At 35.8% G+C, this 19,663-nt stretch overlaps 1 protein-coding gene and 1 long non-coding RNA gene across 2 annotated transcripts; both read right to left on the reverse strand.

The window, feature by feature from the left end:
• Positions 1 to 4,213: 4,213 nt before the first annotated feature.
• LOC141592890 (uncharacterized) lies at positions 4,214 to 7,512 on the reverse strand. Its single transcript, XM_074413777.1, has 5 exons — positions 7,255 to 7,512; positions 6,465 to 6,716; positions 5,719 to 5,798; positions 5,572 to 5,630; positions 4,214 to 4,694 (listed from the first exon to the last, which is right to left on the reverse strand). Exons 2-5 carry the CDS (start codon positions 6,705 to 6,707, stop codon positions 4,390 to 4,392), a joined length of 687 nt encoding a protein of 228 aa, XP_074269878.1. The 5' UTR covers positions 6,708 to 6,716; positions 7,255 to 7,512; the 3' UTR covers positions 4,214 to 4,389.
• Positions 7,513 to 9,722: 2,210 nt separating this feature from the next.
• On the reverse strand, positions 9,723 to 19,372 carry LOC141591342 (uncharacterized). Its single transcript, XR_012520814.1, has 3 exons — positions 19,188 to 19,372; positions 10,930 to 11,190; positions 9,723 to 9,972 (listed from the first exon to the last, which is right to left on the reverse strand). It is a non-coding gene; the product is annotated as an uncharacterized LOC141591342 (long non-coding RNA).
• Between the last annotated feature and the right edge of the window lie 291 nt (positions 19,373 to 19,663).

Here is a 19,663-nt window from a genome sequence, read left to right on the forward strand (position 1 = left end):
TCCATTATGTACCCCTTTATTCTATAATATTAAATAATTTTCATATCCTTTTACGTCATTTTACCAAAATCAACTACCTTTTCAAATTAGTTTGTCAAACACATTTTTATGTAATCGATTCCTTATCACTCCTAATTTTCAAATACCTTATCGATTACCTTTTCGTGTTTCGATTAGCTTTTTCGGTTTTAAATACATTTTCGGTTTCAAATACCTTTTCGGTAGTTTTGCCAAACAGAGCCCGATTTCTTGACTCATTCATTCAATTTCAACTCCATTCAATTGGTCAGTCTCGTTTCGTTTGGTAAACGAACAGGGCCTAATGGAGTAATGGGTTTGGGTCGAGTCGAAGATATATTGAAATCCGTCATTACATAATATATCGAGTTCCCAAGATAAAAGTAAAAGATTAATAAAAATGTTATCAGGTTGGTCGCTTGGTCATACTCATGCGATCATTTTAGTTAATATTCACCTCATCATCATATATTATATTAAAGCAACAACCAGTTACCCCTTTAATCGCCACGTGTCATTCCCTCTCCCATTGCCATGTGTCATTCCCACAAAATATATTATATTTTCATTTTCCTATTTTTTTAAACAAAAATAAAATGTCAATTATTGATTCTTTCCCATAATACGTAGACCTTAAAAAAAGCATGAATATACCGTGATTATAAGAGAAAGCTATAATAACAACATTAAATGAGGAAAATTTTCTGTGATTGGCCTTCATCATATTCCCACAATAACTAGGATAATTTAATATTGCCATAAAACGAGATTGTGTTATTATCAGCATATTATCATAGAATCAATAATATATCATTTATCACTTTTTAAAACTTAAATCTCATGGGAAAAATAACACGTCTAACTATTCAATCGCATTATCCTTTCCTCATTTGAGATCACTAAATCAAAGATTTAATAAGGGGGTTTCGGAAAAGATTAATTATGGTAACCAAAACTAATATTAATATTTCATAAAAAAATTGAGGCTGTTGATAGACTTCTATATTGAGGGTAAGAAGCAAACAAGGGCTAAAAATCCTGAATTGTGACAAACACTAAGGGGCTCTATAGTTACGAGTTATGACTAATGTAATTTATATGGACATTTTTCAGAATTTGTCAATTTTTTACTTGAATAAGATAGTTGGATAAATTATTTTACGATTTTTTATCATGTGCCCAATAAGCACATGGTAAGGATCCAATTTATACAACAGGTAACATTTTTTATATTTATAAAATCTGTGCATACGGATACAAGTTGATAAAAATCAACTTACCCAAAGTTTAAAAGCATGTGAGACAATGAAATTAAGACAGGAGTACTAATTTTTACGCAAACTTCCACACAACTTAGATTTTTAGAAAGAGAAATAATACGATACAAGTACAACACGATTTGTTATCTTATTTCGGAAATCGTGAAAGTAGTAAATTAGCCCCTTAACTTAGTCTAACTGTGAGATTCAACCCCTTAAGTTTAAATCGGGGTGATTAGGCTCCTTAACTTTTGCAAAAAATGAAATTAAGCCCCCATATCAAAATCTCATGAGAAATTCATTTTCTCACTCCGTAAAACCCGAAATTAGTTATGTTTTATTTAAAAAAAAGATCGGATTTTTTAAATGTAAATAAAATTATGTTTTTAAATTCTAAAAGAAATGAAATATTTTACTTTATTTTATATTTTTTGAGAAAAAAATGTTTTTTTATTAAATCATTTCTTTGTTACCTAAGAAAACATTAGACAATTAAAATCAGGCACATATATTTTTAGAGTATTCAGCTTCTTTCAAAAAAAAAATATATGGTATATTTTTAAAGATATATTTTTTAAAAGAATTGTTAAATATTTTGGAAATATATTTAGTTCATTTATAAAATTTAATTTTTTTTATAAAATAATTTAAAATCTTCTCTAATTGATGTTAATTCATTTTAGATTATGATTTCATTTGTTAATTTTTTTTTTAAAAAAATTAATTGTATATTTTATATAAAGTATAATCAATTTCGCTTTTAATATATGATATATTGAATTTCTCATGAGATTTTAGGTAAGGGGTTTAATTTCACCTTTTATAAGTACTTATGAGGCCTGATCACTACAATCTAAACTTAATGGGTTTAATTTCACAATTAGGCAAAGTAATGAGGCTAAATATACAACTAACACGATTATGCTTGAATCATAATACATGTACGAAGATAATATTATGCATGTATCGATTATATCAAATTAAGGAGTTATAATAATTAATTTAGGGTTGTGCAAGGTTATGGAAAAGAGTGGCTAGGATGGAATAAGGGAAGGGGACCTAGATTCATGTGGTGGCTGACATGCATGTAATCGAGGGAGCAATGGTTGTTGGGTACGCAGGGAGGCGAGAAAGGGGCGAGAGGGTGACTAGAGACGGGTCTAGATGGGTGCGTAAGCGGGTCTAAGAGGATATCGGTGGCAGTTCTGGGACGTTGAAGTCTGTCTGGGTGGGTGGGGGTAATGTGGTTCGACTTCATCTAGCAGCCGATGAGCAGGGAGAGGATGCGCGGGGCAGGGGGTGGTGATGGTTGGTGCGTATTTTTGTAGGTAGCATAATAATTAGAGATGGCAATGAATCGGGTTGGATCAGGTTTTGCGAGATCCAAATCCGATCCACTTATTGGATCACTGATCCATTTCCAAATATTTTAAAATCCATACCCGATTCATTATACTTTTTCCAAATCCATATCCTCTCCAAATCTATACCGGATCCACCTATAATAAAAAATCTGATCTGAAACTTGATTTGACTATATAAAAAAATCATCTTATGTGACAAAATCGAATTTTCAAGTTCAGTGTAAAGCCTAAATTTTCAAAATTATTTGATTGGACCGGGTTTGGTTACGAGAAGGGTTAAGGTTCACGCATGGGGTGGTCCTGGGATAATGGAGGCAAGAGGAGGAAGGTAGTTGGAGGACGTGGGGTATGGATTCCAAGGTGGTGATTAGTTGTTGGGGACTACTGAGATAAGAGGTTGAAAGGGATGCCGTGGTCCGAGATGTTGGGTGCGGCCACCACTACGGTGGAGGGTGTGCGGTGTGCCGGTGGGTCTCGAGGTGGTCGGTCAGTGATGGTGAACGCTACTTCCAAACTTCCAGACGATGGTGGGTGGGAGAAAAAAATGAGAGAGAAGGTAGAGAATTGATAAAAAAAAGCGTACAACAATGAGTAAAATTAAATGTATATTGCGTAGATAAACAGGTTAAGAAATCCACAATAATTTTATATCCACTTCTCAGATTTCAGCTCTCATAAGTTAAAAAGTCGAGAGAAAAAAAACCAGAATATTTCAAATAAAATTAAGCAAAATAAACTTTTCAAAAGTGTATCAATAAACAAAATGCAATTTTCTAAAATTTAGTAATTTACTAAATCTAATAAAATACGTAAGTTTTTATTTTTAGTTACACTTTTCATTACCATCCGTGCAGTGCACGGGTTCAAAAACTAGTTAATCATTTATTTGCCTTCGGTACAATCTGTCATAAGAATATAGAAGTCAAGCAAATGATTGGTGCCGATAGAATAATTTATGTTCATTTAATTTGAAAGGGGATTCTATATCAAATTTTAGTATCTTGATTTCACTTATTTGAATCTTGTGTGCAATGTTGTTAGGATCGGGATCCTACTTTGGATCGATGAACTTACTAGGATCGAATCGGTAGGATCGAATCGTAAAATCGTAAGATTCTACAAATTAACTAAAATACATAATTATGGTATTAAAATATGATAAAGATGTGTTTAAATCTCAAAACACTATTTTTTTTTATCATGGGCCCACCTATTGTTCTATTTTATAGAATTTGTTATTTAAAGTCATATATAGACGTTTAGTAACCGAAAAAATTGACATGTTAATAATGTAGGATCGGATCGTAAAATCGTAGGATCGTAGAATCGAGTTAAGATTCTACTTTTAAAAAATTTGAGATAAGTTGAATCGTAAGATCCTACAAAATTAAGATCCTACCTAGGATCAGGATCGGTCGGCACTTTTTGGATCGTAGAATCGTAAGATCCTACGATCCGGATCGGGAGTTTAACAACAATGCTTGTGTGTTCCTAATAAAAATTGCATTCTCGCAATTCCCGTGTCTATAACCTCTGGGGGTATTGGTCAAAGTTCTCCAAAGGTGAGTAATACAAAAATGGCCTTAATTAGCCTTTCTACAATAAAAATCACTTCCAGATTACAATCACGGGTGTGAATACATACATCATCTTGATTTCTTGAGCACTATTCTCAAGCACAATCGTAATTATTTCAGCATAAAACCACAAGGGATTTTGCCTCAAATGCAATTTTGCCGGAAATGAACTTACATAGAAGGCATGTTTAAAGCCTGTAGGACGTCCTTAAAGTCGAAGTCCTGAGTTTGCTTGTTGAACTGTTCCACCAGTTTGTACCTTACGTCATTCAGATAGAACGACTGAATGGTCTCCATGAGCCATTTTGCTTCGTCGTCTGTGAGCTTGCTGGTAAACACGACGTCTCCTCTAACAAGCACCAAGTCTTTGCTTTGTGCAAATTCTGTGTAGTGAGTAACCTTAAAGTATGGGGATGCTTGAGTTCCTCTAGCTTTATAATCTTCGAGTCCAGTGAAAATAATGTGTGGATTTTTCACTGCATTATTCAGTAGACGGGTTGAGCAAACAAAAGGCATGTACACAAGACACTTCTTACAGCTAGTTTCCCAGTAACGTGCTAAACTGTATACATATGCCATATGGAAGCATTATCAACATGATCCCTCTGTCCATGAATAAGCTTAATAGAAATATATACTTTATGTTCAAAAGTATCAAAACAATTTTTCGCATGGACAGGGGGGATTGTTTTCATGGTGACTCGGAACCCTCTGCAGAATTTCATACAATATGCTCATAAGTTTCACGAGTTACCCTGAAAAGTCACACGAATTGCAGAAGTTTGTTTCAAGAGCGGCAAAAATTAAAATACAGCTAAGCAGATCAAGTTTAGAAGCCAGCCATAAAGTCACATGCCTCTAGGCTACATAATGGAGACTGGCGAGCAGGGTTGATCCTACTTGAAGCCTATCATACCCAAATACCTCCAGTCCTCTATCATAATCAATATTCAATAGTACCCCATACTACTCTAGTTGGCCACACTAAGTCACCAATATTATGCTCAAGGCCTCAAGAGTCCTCACTTCATCTTTACCAGAATTTGGGTAGCAAATGTTGATATTTTGGGATGGAGTTGTTTGGAAATCTAGTGTTAGAAAATCAAACTTTACTCACTCGTTTGCATCTTCTGTCATAGGTCAATAGTCAAGTACTCGTTTACATGTAAAATATTGTCAAATAGACTAACAGGTCTAGAGTCGGAATACTCGCACAAAGCCAAAGCACGGAAAAAATTCAGGCAAGGCTCTAAACTTGTATAACTCATCTGAATGGATCAACATCAAGTAGCAAGACTAGCACTAATTTAGTGGAGTATAGAAATACTAGACAGCATTATATAACAAACAGACCTTGAGAGAACATAGTTGTGTATCCACTTCCTCTCCACAAGGGAATAACGAAATATTGGCTGCAAGAAAAGTAAAGAAAATAAGGGGAAAATTTGCAACTCCTAAAAAGTACTCGTAGTCAACTTGAAAAGCATTACAAGGAAATACCAGTCAGCTGCTCTTTGCTCGAATAACCGATATAACTTTGTTTTCATGGTGGCACCAATATGACCTCTTCCCAAGTGATACTGACAATCAAGGAAAACCTTGTTAGGTTCCAATCTCAATAGCATGTACTCGGAGTACGGAAGGATTCTGATTTTCGATAGGATTGAAGAAAGAGGAAAAATATAACTATAAATGATTATCCTTATTACACACAAAAAATAGGCATACACAGCCAGGCAACATAATGACACACAAACTTTTACTTCTTTAATCTCGCTAATATCAAAGACGGTTATAACTTATAACACAGATGACTTGAATAACAAGAACGACCAAAATCAAAAGCAGTTACCCAAGTGAGTGACTGCGAACAATATAAAACAACCTTGGAGTAAGCTACGTGCCTCAATTATACCAATCTCATTGAAAAGTAGGAAACCGTAACTTGAAAGTCAAAGTGGAATAACAATGAGCAGGTTGCAGGTTTGAATACCCTACACCTTGTATTCTATTGATCTTATGACACCCACACACACACGAAAGAAGAAAAAAAAAGAGAAATGTAAACTCGTCATATTTCGCTTCGGACACAGATGAAATGAGGATAATTCTTAACAAAACTATGCCATCATCCACGTGATATTTGAGCAATCAAACAATTAGATCACTGAATTCACTATACATCAAACAATTAAGAAGAGAGAAATACTAATGAAAGGAGAAAAGTTTGAATTTAGCAGACATACATCATCCCAGGCAGAAGTAAGTTCCTCAGGAGACTTAGTCATAGCCCTCTGAAAATCCATGATCGAGTTCAACGGTTTCACTTCCAATGGTGAAAACCCAGAAGCAAATTTGGACGTTCTAACAGAACCAAGCGAAGCCCATTTCAGGAACTCCCCTGGAGTTGCTTCTGATACTGAAGGAGACAAAGTTTTGGTAGCGATCCCCGAAAATGAAGATCCTAGTTTGGCTAATCTTCGCATCATATTAAACCCCTAAACCCAAAAAACTTAGCTCAAAGCTGAACCAAATAAATACAGATAAAACCAAAAAAAAATACAGAATATAGAGAGCGATCACGTACTAAGATAAGGAGTTTCTGTCAAGCATTTCATCGAACAATTGGTGTGCATTAGTATCAACAAGTAATATCTATGAGTTACACACTCTTCCCTCACATTATGAGCTACTCCCTCCGTAAAATAAAAAGGTAAACAAACGGATGAGACGGAGGGAATACTTCAAACAACGCCAACATTACCACAGTGTCTTACTGGCTCTCGCAAATTGCGGGATAAGGGGGTCAAATGTACGGAGCATACGCGGAGTATTTTAATCAAAGGTAAATAACTAATAGAATGCGAGGGATTAGTAACTACTCGTATTCGAACAATTAAATCTACTGGATTATACAACCAAAGCATGATCATCAAATTAATCAACAATCCTAAACACAAAACACTAATTAATTGAATAAATCAGATTAATAGAAGTGCAATTAAAATAATTGAAGGGAAAAGAAATGAAGAATACCTAGAATAAGAGAACAATTGATGGGCGAACTTTCAGGCGATTGCCGGCGAAATTTGATTGGCCAGAGTAGCCGTCGGGATTAACAGCGTCAGCTCGTGTTTTATCTTTGTAATTTTCTTACTAGTTCCTCAACTATTTTTAATTTTCTTGTTAGTATTCTTTTTTCTTTTTTAAATAAAACTTTTTTTTTTTTGGTACTAATGAGGGGATAAACCCCGAAGATTAATTGTTTGCTATTACACGGGGAATAGTCGCTCTGAATATGTCCTCCCGGAGGATAGGACGTAGCTCATTCAAAGGTACATCTAAATAACTAGGAATATTACTAGCATACACTCCTTTATTAGCTAACCAATCTGCAGCTCTGTTTGCCTCTCGATACGTATGTTCCACTTTGACCGTCCATGAGTTATCTCGGATTAAATCTTGGCAGTTTTTAACTATGAATTTCAAGTTGTTACTAAACAGTTGATTCTCCTTGATAATATCGACATAAGGGGAATTATCCATATGTATGAGAAGTCTTCGTATTCCCATTGATTTAGCCCTTTTCAAGCCGGTTTGGAGAGCTAAAAGCCCGGCCTTCATTGACGTACATGAACCACAAGAGAAGTAAAACGCATTAAGAAAATTACCCGTCTCATCTCTGAATATTCCACCGCCTCCAACTGGACCCGGGTTGCTCTTAGAAGCTCCGTCTGTATTGAGGAGCACCTAATTATGAGGCCGGGGCAACCAACGAATGAATACTTCCATAGTTGTTGGTCGTGGCTGTGGTATGAATAAATCATATCGATCAAATGCTCTCTTGCTTGTTTCGAACTGCTGAAATAAAAACACCCGAGGTTCGATGGGATTTTCGTACTCGCGTCCAAAAACCACATTATTGCGCCATTTTCATATCCACCAACAAGTAATCGTGAAGATCATCGGCCAATTCGCCTCATTAGTAGAAACGTCATTGCTCGCGCACTTTGTTATCCATTCAATAAAAGAAGAATTATAAAAACAAGTATTGGAGGAATCAATACCAACAAGATTCCAAAGTTGTTTCGAAACGGGACACGAGCGAAGGAGATACTCCATAGTCGTCTCTTCCTCTCCTTCACACCGCGGGCAACGAGGATCGTCCCCCAAATTTCTTATCATCCTGTTAACATTCACCATAATTCTACCGTGGGCAGCTAACCAAATGATCATGCGGATTCTCTGCTGAACAGGAAGACGCCAAATCATCCTCCACATAACATAAAAGGCTCGGGTTCGGTTGATGTGTCATTCCTTCGAAAAAAACCTAGAGCTGACTTGAGAGTAAATTTTCCCGAAAACGTTCCATGCCAATATAACGAACCCTCCATGTCCATAAACTCTTTGCTACTCCGTACTATTTCACGTTTTTCCAAAATCTTCGGTTTGGGAAAAAAAACGTTTTTTCTGATTAATTCGAAAATAATGATTGGTCAAAGTTTATTTATAGGAATAAATTTTGACGGATTAAAACTTGAGGGTATAAATTCTGAAAGCGATTAATTTTTTTTCAAATGCACTATCTTTACAAGTTTTTTGATTTGGAAAAAAAAACTTTTACCGCGCTAAACGAAGGAATACAAACAACGGTTTTGAAAATTTCACAAGATTTTACGTTGTTAGCTTTTATCAAACCTGATAGCTCGTTTATCCATGGGTAAAAAAAAACTTCACATTGATTCGATAAATGTTTGGTCTAAGTCCACATTTGATCACCATTAATTTGCAATTAGTCGACTAAAACAATCTGTAGAACGTCATTTCGTTGGGATGTAAATGACGTCTAATACAACTTATATACATCTTACGGATTATTAGATACTACGTCTGCGTATCTATACAAGTCATGATCATATTTCGAGACACCCATAATCCATTAATCACTAATCTTTTCAATATCTATTAAAATAAGCTTTTCGCGAAGTAAATTTCAAATGTACTCTGTAAATAACTATTGATTGAGATAGAGGAATTATATACTTGAAGAAACTTAAGGTGTTGTTTGGTTGCCCTTTAAAAATAAGTGAATTGCAAATTCACATAAATTGGAAAAATGGGGAGTGTTTGGTTGATCAAAATCACATGATTTGGTTTTTCCCAAACATTGTAAATTCCTCCAAAATATAGAGGAGTTAATTACCTAATACCTCTAAATAATTGAAATCTCCTGCATAAATTTGATTCTTGTGTGTTAACTAAAGAGTTAATGATCAATTCACATAAATTGTCTAATTCATGTATGTTTTTTGAATTTATGAGAATTTAGTTCTCTTAATACAACCAAACGACACCTAAGAATATGAAGAAGGAATATGTTTGATCAAATTCATACATTCACTCCATCGCATCCCATCGAGACTAAATTTCTTGTACCTCACAATTCATACATTCACTCCATCGCATCCATCCCATCCCAAGGAGTATGTAAAAAGAATAGTGGATAGTGTTACGTTGGTAACTTGGTATAGATAAGAGAGATATAAATAGTCATATTTTACAATTTTCCAAGTATAGAATCAATAAGAGGACGAAGAGCTTCAAATATCAAGCTGTATGATCGTTCGGTTGGATGTATTGCATCCCAAAATATGTACTTAGAACGATCATTACACATATTCATCAAGGAATTACAAATGAATGAAGCTTCCAGTAAGCCGGTCCCACAACATCCCTTATTTACCTCATCAAAACCTGCATAAGAATGAAAATGCACATCATTAAAATAGTTTTACTAGTTTTATTTCTCACATGAATTATAATATTACGGAGTATCTTCGTAGCAAGGGTGGTAGTACGTAGCGAGAGAGCTTGTGATTTCAAGAATTCTTATATAAAATCGTTTTACAAAATTGATAATTGTAAAATCATCTGTTACTTTACCTAATTACCTTCACTAAGATAACTTTTATTATTACCATGCTTGCCTTAGCTTGTTTGGCTAAGAAGGACATTAAGATATTTTGTAGACGATTTTACAATAGACTTACTCGATTTCAAGAATTCGTAACAGTTACCATCATCGAGGTCGACCATCCTAATTCTCCCTTAGCTACCTTAATGAGTTGATGTTATCGACATAAATTCTCATGAAAAACAGTTCATTCTACATATATTTTACATTTTGTTAGTCTGACCCATTCACCCGTTAATTAATAACTGCTATCACATTTATAACTTAACCTTATTCCTACTCAACAATTTTACATATCATCCCCTATATACTAAAAGAATAGGAAAAGCTTCAAGTTTTCCCGCCTAAATCACATTTCCTATTTTGATAAAATCTCTTATTTACTTTCCTATTTTGATATAATTCCTTATTTAGAATTTGTCTCTAAGATTTTTGTGATAAAAAATTCGTTCTTTCTATGCTAAATCGTACCTAAAATATATGCTAATAAAAAATTTATAAACAATTTCATTAATTTTGTTTAAAAATATACACATTTCATGACATTACTCAATTTTTTGGATTAGTTTTATAGTTAATTTTTTTTTTTCTAAAAATAAAAACTCTATAAATACCGCGCATTCATTGGCGGTATCTAAACTAGTAGTTTTATTATGTGATACAGACTCATAAAAAAAGGTCGATTATTTCACAATAATAAACAAATACTCGTAATAAATAAAGTATAACACACTAACCATATTTCGTTGGATGGATGATTTGGTCAAGGAGAGGTGCATAAATGTCAGCATAAACAAGCATAGAAATAGGTTGGGAAGCTTGCATGATATTCAATTCATTAATCAACAAATGGTTGAAATCAATGGCTAATGATGATAAAGACTCAACACATCGACGTTGTGTTGTGTTGTTATATGGATTGTCATCACTGCTGGTAAACATCCAATTGGTGGTAGTCCCACTATTGCTATCATTTCTGCTCCTCGATCTTTTAGTCCCTATCAATAATAAGTTCCAAATCATGCAACCACTAAGAATAATGACTTGACTTAGTATAGTGTGACGGAGAAAAGTGACCAGTTTATATTTAAAAGTAATCGTTTTATGATGTGAATACTTTTAGTAATAAAAAAAATCACCTTTTAGTACAAAATGGTCATTTTTTTTGCGGTCGCATCATATAATAGCCACATGATATAGTTTGTGTAAGTGAATAATTCGAAAATAAATAAATGAAACCACTAAGAATAATGACTTGATTTAGTTATAAGTTCCAATCATGCAACCACTAAGAATAATGACTTGACTTAGTTATTGTTTAAGATCATATTATAAGAAAAGTGACCAGTTTATATATATTTAATGTGACCGTTTTATGATGTGGATACTTTTAGTAATAAAAAAAAAATAACCTTTTAGCGTAAAATGGTTAATTTTTTTTTTGTTGTCGCATCATATGATAGCCGCATGATATAGTTTGTGTAAGTGAATAATTCAAAAATAAATTAAATAAATGAAAAGTGTTAAAAGTGCAATTTTTGTTGTGCAAAAGTTCTTAGATTGTCAGTTAAGTATACAATTTAGAAGAAGTTATTAAAGTAAATTCGACCAATACTGAGAAAAATTGAGAGATGTCAGACGGTATATGTTTTTAACTTTTTTTTTTAGGGCAAAACAGAAACTTCCATTACTCAGCCTAAAGCGAAGCATCCAAACATACAAGTGGTGAAATGGTCTCCGGAATCAACCCAATACAATACCTCGTCGAGTATGCTATAGGCATTAGATGGGGCAATCCATGAGCCACCGAATTACCTTCTCTACGCACAAAATTAAACTGAATATAATCAAAATAATTAGCTAAGTCCAGGATCACCTTTCCAGCCATACCGAAATAATTTGCGGGAGATGTCTTCGTTTTAATGAATGTTAAATAGAATTTATTAGAGAATATTATTAGTATTAGGGTGAATTGATAAAAACACCCCTTTATGTACTAAAACTTTAAAATTACACCCCTTTATGTTTTTTTTACAAAATTACACCCATAAACTTTCATTTCCTTAAAATTTGATACCAATTCTAACTCCGGTACCAAAAAAAGAATTTTCCGGTAAGATAATATAAGATTCCTTTAAATTTTAGAATAAGTTTCCTGTTATACCCTTCATTTAAATCACTAACCTATTCCCTAATATATATTCATTCATTTGTTTCTATTTTCACACTTTTATTCTTCTCTCTCATTGTTCTTCATTCATTTTGAGTGAAAATTTTGGGGATAGCGTGCCATCGGTTATTCACAGACTATAGAAATGGTATGGCAACAGATTGAACAAGGCAGCCATATACAATCAAATTTGTCGGTTCAGTTCTTTTGCAATCACGATGTTGGATACTGAGTTTGACTGGTGGATAGCGTGATACACAACGAGCTCTGATTGTGCATAAATAGAGATTATGCAAGCCATGGCACACGCTTTTGAATTTTAGGAGCATGATACAATTAAGGGGATAGAGAAAAATACCTTAATTTCTTCCGTTAAAAATAGAGATTATGCACAATCAGAGCTCCTTGTTGTTGATTTTTGGTAGATTTAATATGATTTTAGCTGATTTGAGAGGAAAGACATTGAATTAATTTTGGGGAAAATTTAGGATTTAACCTAATTTTAGTTTGGGGATCTCTGTAAAAATGAAAGAGGTAAATGATAAGTTGTATATAATTCAGGGGCAAAACGGTCAGTTTATAATTTGTTTGACCGGATAATTAGACGGGTATCAAATTTTAAGGAAATGGAAGTTTATGGGTGTAACTTTGTAAAAAAAACATAAAAGGGTGTAATTTTGAAGTTTTGGTACATAAATGGGTATTTTTATCAATTCACCCTTAGTATTATTATCTATTACTCCCCCGGTTCTAGTCAACATAGTTTACATTTGCTATTTCCCTTCAAAAATAAAGTAAATACTACAAATTATTCATTAGTTAGTCTTACTGAAGATGGGTCGGAGCAAGTGGCGGATAATACCACTCACAAAATGGATAGGGGAACAAGGTGGGGCACCCCCATGTGCTTCCCTCTCTCCTCTATTTGGGTCATTTGTGAGAGGAAATGGTATCCGTCACTCTAAAGTGACGGATACGTGCCGTCTTCAATTAGATTTTGTGATTATTCATTGGGAGAGAGAGGGTAATATTAATAAGTTCACAAATTCTTGTTTGTGACGGCACATATCCGTCACTTTTGAGTGACGGATACCATTTTACCTCACAAAGTACCCACTTTTTCTCTCTCTGCAACACTATTTATGTGGTCCCCTTTCTTCACTAACCCATTTTGTTACCATTTTATCTCACAAAATATCCGCTACAAATGGTAACCCGTCACAAGGGAGACCAATTGTAATAAGTTTAACTTAGATACTCCAAAGTTATTGGTGCCAACTGCCAAGTAGTCTCGTGTTTGCATGCCCACCCCTTTTGTAATATTGTTCGTACATTAATTAATAAAAAAAGTCTAACGTTATCGTTTTTTGTACTATTGTTTGTACATTAAATTCCAAATAAAGTAAATATCAATTAAATCAAACTTGTGACATGCATCTACTCCGTAATTAATTCAAAATCTCTGTAAGATTTCAAATCGTCTTTTGTTTCAAGTTTTCTTTTGTTTTTTTTTTTTTTTTTTGGTGAGGTTCAAGTTTTCTTTTGTTGATACGAGTACAAGCTAGCTACTTAATTTTCCCTAGTTCAAATTTACCAAGTCATATACCAATGTCTTTTTCCGTCCCCGTTTTGTTGTCGTATTTTATTTTTGGGTGTCTTGATCATTTGTTATCCTTTCTATTTTTAGGATTGACGTTTAATGAAAGAATTTGATACTTTACACTCGATTTAGTCCACTTGTCATCTTATAATTGACCTTCTCCTATTTCCTTGGTCTTTATACCAAAACCAAAAGACAACAATTGACCGAGACTAATCATAATAACTTTACACAAATTCTCATTATAGACGGACACTATCCGTCTATACGTATAGACGGATACCATTTTCCTCACAAAATATCCATTTGCCATAAAGTGGGAAGACATGGGGGTCTTTCCACCTTGTCCCCCCTACCCATTTTATTAGAGGTCTTTACCCGTCTGTTCGCCTCACCCGTCTATACCAAGACCTATTGATAACTTTATCTCATGTACAGTTCATCAATTATTTTAACGTGTGTCCTAAGAGAGCGGATTAATTCTTCTACCTCATTTTGTGTTCCATCTTATATTCCACTATATTCACCTGGTGATACATTATTAGTTTAATATAAATTATTATCTATTTTATTATGTGCATGATAATGTATGTATTGCGAAATAAAGGCAATGAGACATAAAAGTGAGACAGATAATCTTAACTCATGTCCTAAGGGCACGCGATAAGGAGTCTGGATCATCTATCCCACTTTCATGTCTCATTGCCTTATCTTCTAACACCTCGTCCTCTTATGATATCTAAATATTTATTTTTTAATGTTTAATGTTTATGTGTCAAATAGAGAGATAGTGGGACATGCGACAGGAAATCCGAACTCCGTGATAAGAAGCTAATAACAAAAATTATTTATCATCTGATATATACAAACCAATATTTACCATAATTAATGAAATAACTTTCTAAATAGTTATCTATTAATTTGTTTTTTAGTATGTGTCCTAAAGATAACTCCGCCTGTGAGTGTTTTCGGGCATTCGCTGCCGGTCCCAAGCCCGGATAAAGGAGGAGGGTTGCGGTAGGTCTCAGCGGCGACCCAGATAAAAACTTAGTCACATTTTATGGACATGAATCGGAATTTGAACATCGTTGGGCGTCTCCTCGAAGTTTACGCGCCGCACTTCTTAGACCGGGTGTAGTGATAAGTATGTGAGGGTTGCTAGGTCGTCGCCGGAAGCGACGCGCCATCTTTACATCTGGGGGTGGTGTCAAATAGGCAAGGGTGCGCTACATCTTCTAGACCCGGGTGTATTGAAAAATATGCAAGGGTTGTTAGGTCGTCGCCCAAAAGCGGCGCGCCACCTCGAAGTATGGGTGTGGTGTCAAATAGGTTTGGATCTAGGAAGCATGGTCAAGAGCGGGTAAAGAAATCAGGACATGACTTTAGGAAGGGTAGTAGGTTACGGTTTGGTACTTGGAATGTTGGCTCTTTGACAGGGAGATTAGCTGAGGTAGGGGAGGTTATGAAAAGGAGGAGAGTGCATATAATGTGTCTACAAGAGACAAAGTGGGTCGGAGATAAAGCAAGGGTGATAGCGCCTTGGGGTTATAAGCTTTGGTACACAGGTAAAGACAAAAGTCGTAATGGAGTGGGTATTGTCATTGATAAAGATTACATTGATGATGTGGTAGAAGTATCGAGAAAGAGTGATAGGATTATGAGTATTAAGCTTGTAGTCGGGGATGAGGTGGTGACGGTTATAAGTGCTTACGCACCCCAAGTAGGTTTGGATGCTTCTTTTCGACGAGCCTTCTGGGAAGATTTGGAAGAGGTTGTAGAACGTGTCCCTATTGGAGAGAAATTGATCATTGGTGGTGACCTCAATGGGCATGTGGGTACTAGTCGAGTTGGCTTTGAGAACATTCATGGGGGTTTTGGGTTCGGGGAGAGAAATGAAGCATGAAGTGACATATTGGATTTTGCTTTGGCATATGACTTGGGTATAATGAACACTTGGTTCGAGAAAAGACATTCTCATTTGGTGACTTATAGAAGTGGAGGTAATGCTAGTCAAATTGACTTCCTTTTGGTAAGGAATGTGTGGAGGAAAGAGTACACCGATTGCAAGGTCATACCCGGGGAAAGTGCCGCAACACAACATAGACTAGTGGTTCTTGATTTTCGGGGTAAGAGAGACTTGAGGAAGAGAAAGATAATCGGTGAGGCACGGATCAAGTGGTGGAAGCTACAAGGGGGAAACCAACAAGCGTTTTGGATAAGGTTGGAAGTAGCGATATTTGGTCGGATTGTGAGGAGAAAGATATTGATGCAACGTGGGATAAATTGGAGCATGTTGTAAAGGAGTTGGCGAGGGAGGTATTAGGGGAATCTAAAGGGAATAGACCATCAAGTAAGGACACATCTTGGTGGAACGATGTGGTGAGACAAGCGATAAAGACTAAACGTGAATGCTATAAGGTTTTGGGGAAATGCATGAGTGATGAGAACTTTGAAAAGTACAAGGAGGCTAGACGAGCCGCTAAAAAGGCCGTACGGGATGCGAGGGCAAAAGTTAACCAAGAAGTGTATGCCGGGTTGGACACGAGAGAAGGAGAGAAGGATATCTATAAACTGGCTCGCATAAGAGACCGAAAGACGAGAGATATTGGGAGAGTTAGGTGTGTGAAAGATATGGACGACAAGGTTAAGTTCGGGATAACGAGATAAAGGCTAGATGGAGTTCTTACTTTGATAATTTATTCAATGGACATCGGGAACAAGGTTTTGGGGATGTAGAGGTAACACCAAGCATGGTTAACCTGGAATTTGTGCGTAGAATACAAAAGAGTGAAGTTAGAAAGGCGTTAAGGAAGATGGGGTCAAAGAAAGCGGAGGGACCGGATGGTATACCCATAGAAGTTTGGAGGTGCTTCAGGGAGAAAGGGATTGAATGGGTAACCATGCTCTTCAACAAGATTTGGAGGAGCAACAAGATGCCATCGGCTTGGAGGAAAAGCACTCTTGTCCCTTTGTACAAGAACAAAGTTGATGTCCAAGAATGTTCCAATTATCGGGGAATTAAACTTATGAGTCATACAATGAAGTTATGGGAGCGGGTAATCGAGCAAAGGCTTAGGAGATATGTAGACATCTCGGAAAACCAATTTGGATTTATGCCCGGGAGATCGACTATGGATGCGATTTTTATCATGAGACAGTTGATGGAATACCATCGGGACAAGAAGAAGGATTTGCATATGGTTTTTATTGACTTGGAAAAGGCATATGATAGGGTACCAAGAGAAGTACTTTGGTGGGCTTTGGCGAGAAAGGGTGTGTCGCGAAAATATATTGACCTCATAAAGGACATGTATGAGGGGGCTAGTGCAAGTGTTCGCACTAATGTTGGGAGAACGGAAGAATTTCCTATTACCATCGGGGTGCATCAAGGTTCCGCACTTAGTCCTTTTCTCTTTGCTATAGTTATGGATGAGTTGACAAGGGATATTCAGGATGACATCCCTTGGTGCATGATGTTTCTTGATGATATTGTGTTGATTGATGAGACAAAAGAAGGGGTGGAGAGAAAGTTGGAATTGTGGAGGCGGACTTTAGAGACTCGTGGGTTCAGTGAGCGGGGAGTAAGACCGAGTATTTGAGGTGTCAGTTCACTAAGGTGGCGGGGTTGAGATCGACAGAGGCGGGGAGTATTATTTTCGATGGGAATGTTGTTGAGGGTTCGGATTTCTTCAGATATCCAGGATCTATTATTCAAAAAGATGGGGAGTTAGACGGAGATGTGGCTCACAGAATTAAAGCGGGATGGTTGAAATGGAAGAGTGCTTCAGGGTTTCTATGCGATAAAGATATGCCCCAAAGATTAAAGGGAAAATTTTATCGCACGGCAATTAGGTCTGCCCTACTTTACGGCTCCGAGTGTTGGGCGTGAAACATTGTCACATTCAAAAGATGAGTGTGGCGGAGATGCGCATGTTGAGGTGGATGTGCGGACATACAAGGAAAGATCGGTTAAGGAATGAGGTGATTAGGGAAAAGGTTAGAGTGGCGCCAATAGAGGACAAGATGATGGAAAACCGACTAAGATGGTTTGGCCATGTGAGAAGGAGACCTATGGACGCACTTTTGTTAGGAGGCTGGAGACTTGGAGAACAGAAAAGGTCCCTAGAGGCAGAGGAAGACCGAGACAGACATGGTTGAGAGTGATAGAGCACGATATGAGAGTTCTGGGGCTTGAGGAGAGTATGGTGACGGAGAGGGCACAATGGAGGGAAAAGATACATGTGGATTTTTAGTATTTGATGTTTTTTGACAGATTTAGTGTTTTTATTTATTTATTTAATTTAAAGAAATTAATTAATTTATTTTTCTCTCCTTTATTACACACTTTTTCAACAACCACTTTCTTATCCGGATCCTTAACCCTATTTCGGTTTTTAAAAATCGTTTTAATCTTTTCTCTCGATTTAAATTTTAAGTTTTTATAAAAAAAGACGGAATTCGATTTTAAAACCCCTAAGTTCACCTTGACTTTCCATTACATTTTCGTTCTCCCTTTTGTTTTTTATCTTCCCCTTTTTATTCGCATTTTGAGGCGTGCGTTCACCCATGGACGGTTCGAAAGGATGATTCATGTCAGCCGACCCCAAATCATTTTGGGATTAAGGCTCTGATGTTGTTGTTGTTGTTGTTGTCCTAAAGATTTAGGGTACACGTTAAAAAAACCGAATATTCATATAGAGGACTTGTTCGTTGATAGAGAGATCAATGATACTGCAATTACACATTGCGTATAGCATTTTTTGTAAACTACTATCATTTATATTATATTTTGTATTATTATTCAATTCCCTAATTGTTAGATAATATATATTTCAGGATAAATTAGTTGTTTGTACACCAAACTAAGCTAAGGGTTTGCGTATCCTCATTCATAAACTTATCAAGATGAACCTTATCTCTTCCTAGTTGCCGGATACACTCATCAATTCAACTTGAATTTTAATTGTGTTTCTGGATAACCTATATTTGTAATAGAGTATTAGAGTTAATGACTACATGCATGAGTGTACTTGTTTACGTCAACCCGTCTCATCGACTTGGATAGTACATTTACAATACAAATAACTTGACAGTAATTCTTATGTGAGATAGTTTTACATGTACCAAAAAAAAAGAGAGTCTTACAGTAATGTTAGTGTGAAATCGCTCATATGATAGAATGATTTAAAGTAATTGTATATATGGTTTTAATTAGTGAGAATTACCTGGATGAAGGATTTGCTCTTGTCTAACAGAAAACGTAGGTAAGTTGGTGCAGTAAAGGGTTGCAGAGGAGATTCCACAATTCCATATGTAAACATTATGTCATTTGTACCACAACTCACAAGAAATAATGAGCGTTTTATTAACTCTTTCATTCTCCTCTTCCCTATCATACTCTTTATTCTGATCTTGTACTCTTTATACCCTTGTCATTTCTACACCCTCATTTTCTTTTTTGATTCATAATCATAAATCCCCTCAAATTAATCAATCCAATTCGCACCAACAAACCACCAGCGTCCCCACCGCCACCTCCCCTGCCAGCTAAACCACCGGACCACCCCACCCACTCCTCTTCATCACCACCCATACGTTTAACAAAATAAAAATAGAAAAGGATAAAAAAAATATATAATATAGAAACAAACACGACTTGTTTCGCCAACCGCATAGTACATTAATCAAACAGATTTAGTGC

Source organism: Silene latifolia, chromosome 7, assembly GCF_048544455.1.
Source record: "Silene latifolia isolate original U9 population chromosome 7, ASM4854445v1, whole genome shotgun sequence".
In the NCBI taxonomy this organism is placed as follows: domain Eukaryota; kingdom Viridiplantae; phylum Streptophyta; class Magnoliopsida; order Caryophyllales; family Caryophyllaceae; genus Silene; species Silene latifolia.